Source organism: Prunus avium, chromosome 7 (assembly GCF_965620075.1).
Source record: "Prunus avium chromosome 7, drPruAviu1.hap1.1, whole genome shotgun sequence".
In the NCBI taxonomy this organism is placed as follows: domain Eukaryota; kingdom Viridiplantae; phylum Streptophyta; class Magnoliopsida; order Rosales; family Rosaceae; genus Prunus; species Prunus avium.
In genome coordinates, this window is record NC_142290.1 from 14,854,956 (window position 1) to 14,857,036 (window position 2,081).

General features: G+C 37.8%; 1 protein-coding gene across 1 annotated transcript; it reads left to right on the forward strand.

Annotated features, from left to right (window-relative positions):
- The first annotated feature begins 484 nt into the window (after positions 1-484).
- Positions 485-1,586, forward strand: LOC148293028 (uncharacterized). The gene has a single exon (XM_088244435.1). It carries the CDS (start codon positions 485-487, stop codon positions 1,343-1,345), a length of 861 nt encoding a protein of 286 aa, XP_088100561.1. The 3' UTR covers positions 1,346-1,586.
- The last annotated feature ends 495 nt before the right edge of the window (positions 1,587-2,081 follow it).

The window sequence follows — 2,081 nt, forward strand, 5'->3', positions numbered from 1 at the left end:
ACCATAATATGGTGGGAGGACTCCTTTGGTGTGTTTTGAGTGAAATCCAATTGCTAGAAGTATGGAATACACCAACCTCTCCAATTAGGAACGAACTGCCGTTGAACTTGAATTGTCCAATTTCTCACACCTATTGATTTCGGATCGAGCCCAAAACTTGGGCAACATCATAATATGGTGGGAGGAGTCGTTTGGTTAGTTTTGAGTCAAATCCAATCGGTAGAAGTATGGAATACACCAACCACCCCAATTAGGAACGAACTGCCGTTGAACTTGAATTGTCCAATTTGGAACACCTATTGATTTCGGATCGAGCCCAAAACTTGGGCAACATCATAATATGGTGGGAGGAGTCAATTGGTGAGTTTTGAGTGAAATCCAATCGCTAGATGTATGGAATACACCAACCACTCCAATTAGGAACGAACTGCCGTTGAACATGAATTGTCCAATCAACATTCCATTCGCTGCAGCTTTGGAACAAATGCCAAGTTATGCAACATTCATGAAAGACATCCTTTCCAAGAAAAGAAAATTTGGTGATCATGAGAAAATCCAACTGACAGAAGAGTGCAGTGCCATCCTACAACGGAAGCTTCCACCAAAGAAAAAAGATAGAGGGAGTTTTAAAATTCCATGTACTATTGGAAATAATTTCTTTGAAAAAGCTTTATGTGATTTGGGTTCTAGCATTAATTTACTACCTTTATCTGTTGCTAAAAAGATTGGTATTGGTGAAATTAAACCCACCACTGTTTCTTTGCAGATGGCGGACAGGTCAATCACATACCCAGACGGAATTATTGAAGATGTTTTAGTAAAGGTTGATACACTCATATTCCCAGCAGATTTTTTGGTTTTGGATATGGAAGAAGATTCTGACACACAATTAATTTTGGGCCGTCCATTCCTGATTACTGGACGGACTCTGATTGACATGGAAGAAGGTTTAATAACTGTGAGAGTTGGGAATGAAAAAGCGACATTCAAAGTTTTTGAACCAATAACATTTCACGGAAAAGCAGAGGAAAAGGAGACTCCAAGCCATCCATTGGTACATGCCTCCACCTCTAAAGCTGACAAACCAAGAGTTGCCAAACCTGCCTTGTACTTGGATGAACCAAAACCATATGACCCAAGAAGGAATGAGTTAGAGGAACTTCAAAATAAATCTTATGAAAGTGCAAGAATTTACAAGGAGCATACAAAGAAGTGGCATGACAAGCATATCAAGAATGATCGTGACGATACAACCTTCAAAGTCAAAGGCCATCGATTGAAACCACATATGGCAGCTGCATTTCTTAAGGATGAGACCAACGTCCTCCTCAATAATCCCAAATAACGCATCTGAAAGTCGGGCTATTGACTTTAAACTAAGCGCTTGTTGGGAGGCAACCCAACTAGGTACCTTCGTTCCTTATCTTTTTAATTTTTCGTTTGTGTGCTTCTCGCGTTCATTACTTTTACTATTCTCTGTCCTTACTTTTATTTTCATTTTAAACATTGAGGACAATGTTTGGTTTAGGTTTGAGGTGGGTAACATTCGTTTTATTTTAATTTTTTTTCGTTTTTAGTCTTTTTCGAGTCATGCAAAACATTGGTGTTTATGTTTCGATAATACTGTTTTAATCTGTAATGGATTTGAAGATTTGGCCCGCGTTGTCTTCTTCAGTTTTTTGTGCTGAATCCAGCCATATAAGGGCCGTAATTTTCTGACTTTTCGTTTGCAAGTTATAGCTATTTTTCTGAACAGGGGTCTGGATCTGGAATTTTTCTGCGATTCAGTACTGATTTCTGTTTTCAACATCAGTTTTCATGAAGTTCTACTCTGTTTTCTGGTATTTTTTTCTAAAGAGAAGTTGTGCGTTTGTTTGTCTATTTTCTGAGCATATAAGGCTTGTCAAAATCTGTGCAATACTTTAAGGGATAATTGTTGAAAACTGATCTAAGGTCGAAATTGAAAAGAAGCAGTTTTTGTGAAATATAAATTCTAGTTAAAGTTATCACTTTTCCTTGCTAATAGAGATGTATATGTCATGTTTTGATCATGAATGCTTTACTAACGTGTTGCCATGAAG

Bases quoted from the DNA above. Each gene is read 5' to 3' on its own strand.
- LOC148293028 (XM_088244435.1), top strand. From the start codon at position 485: ATGCCAAGTTATGCAACATTCATGAAAGACATCCTTTCCAAGAAAAGA.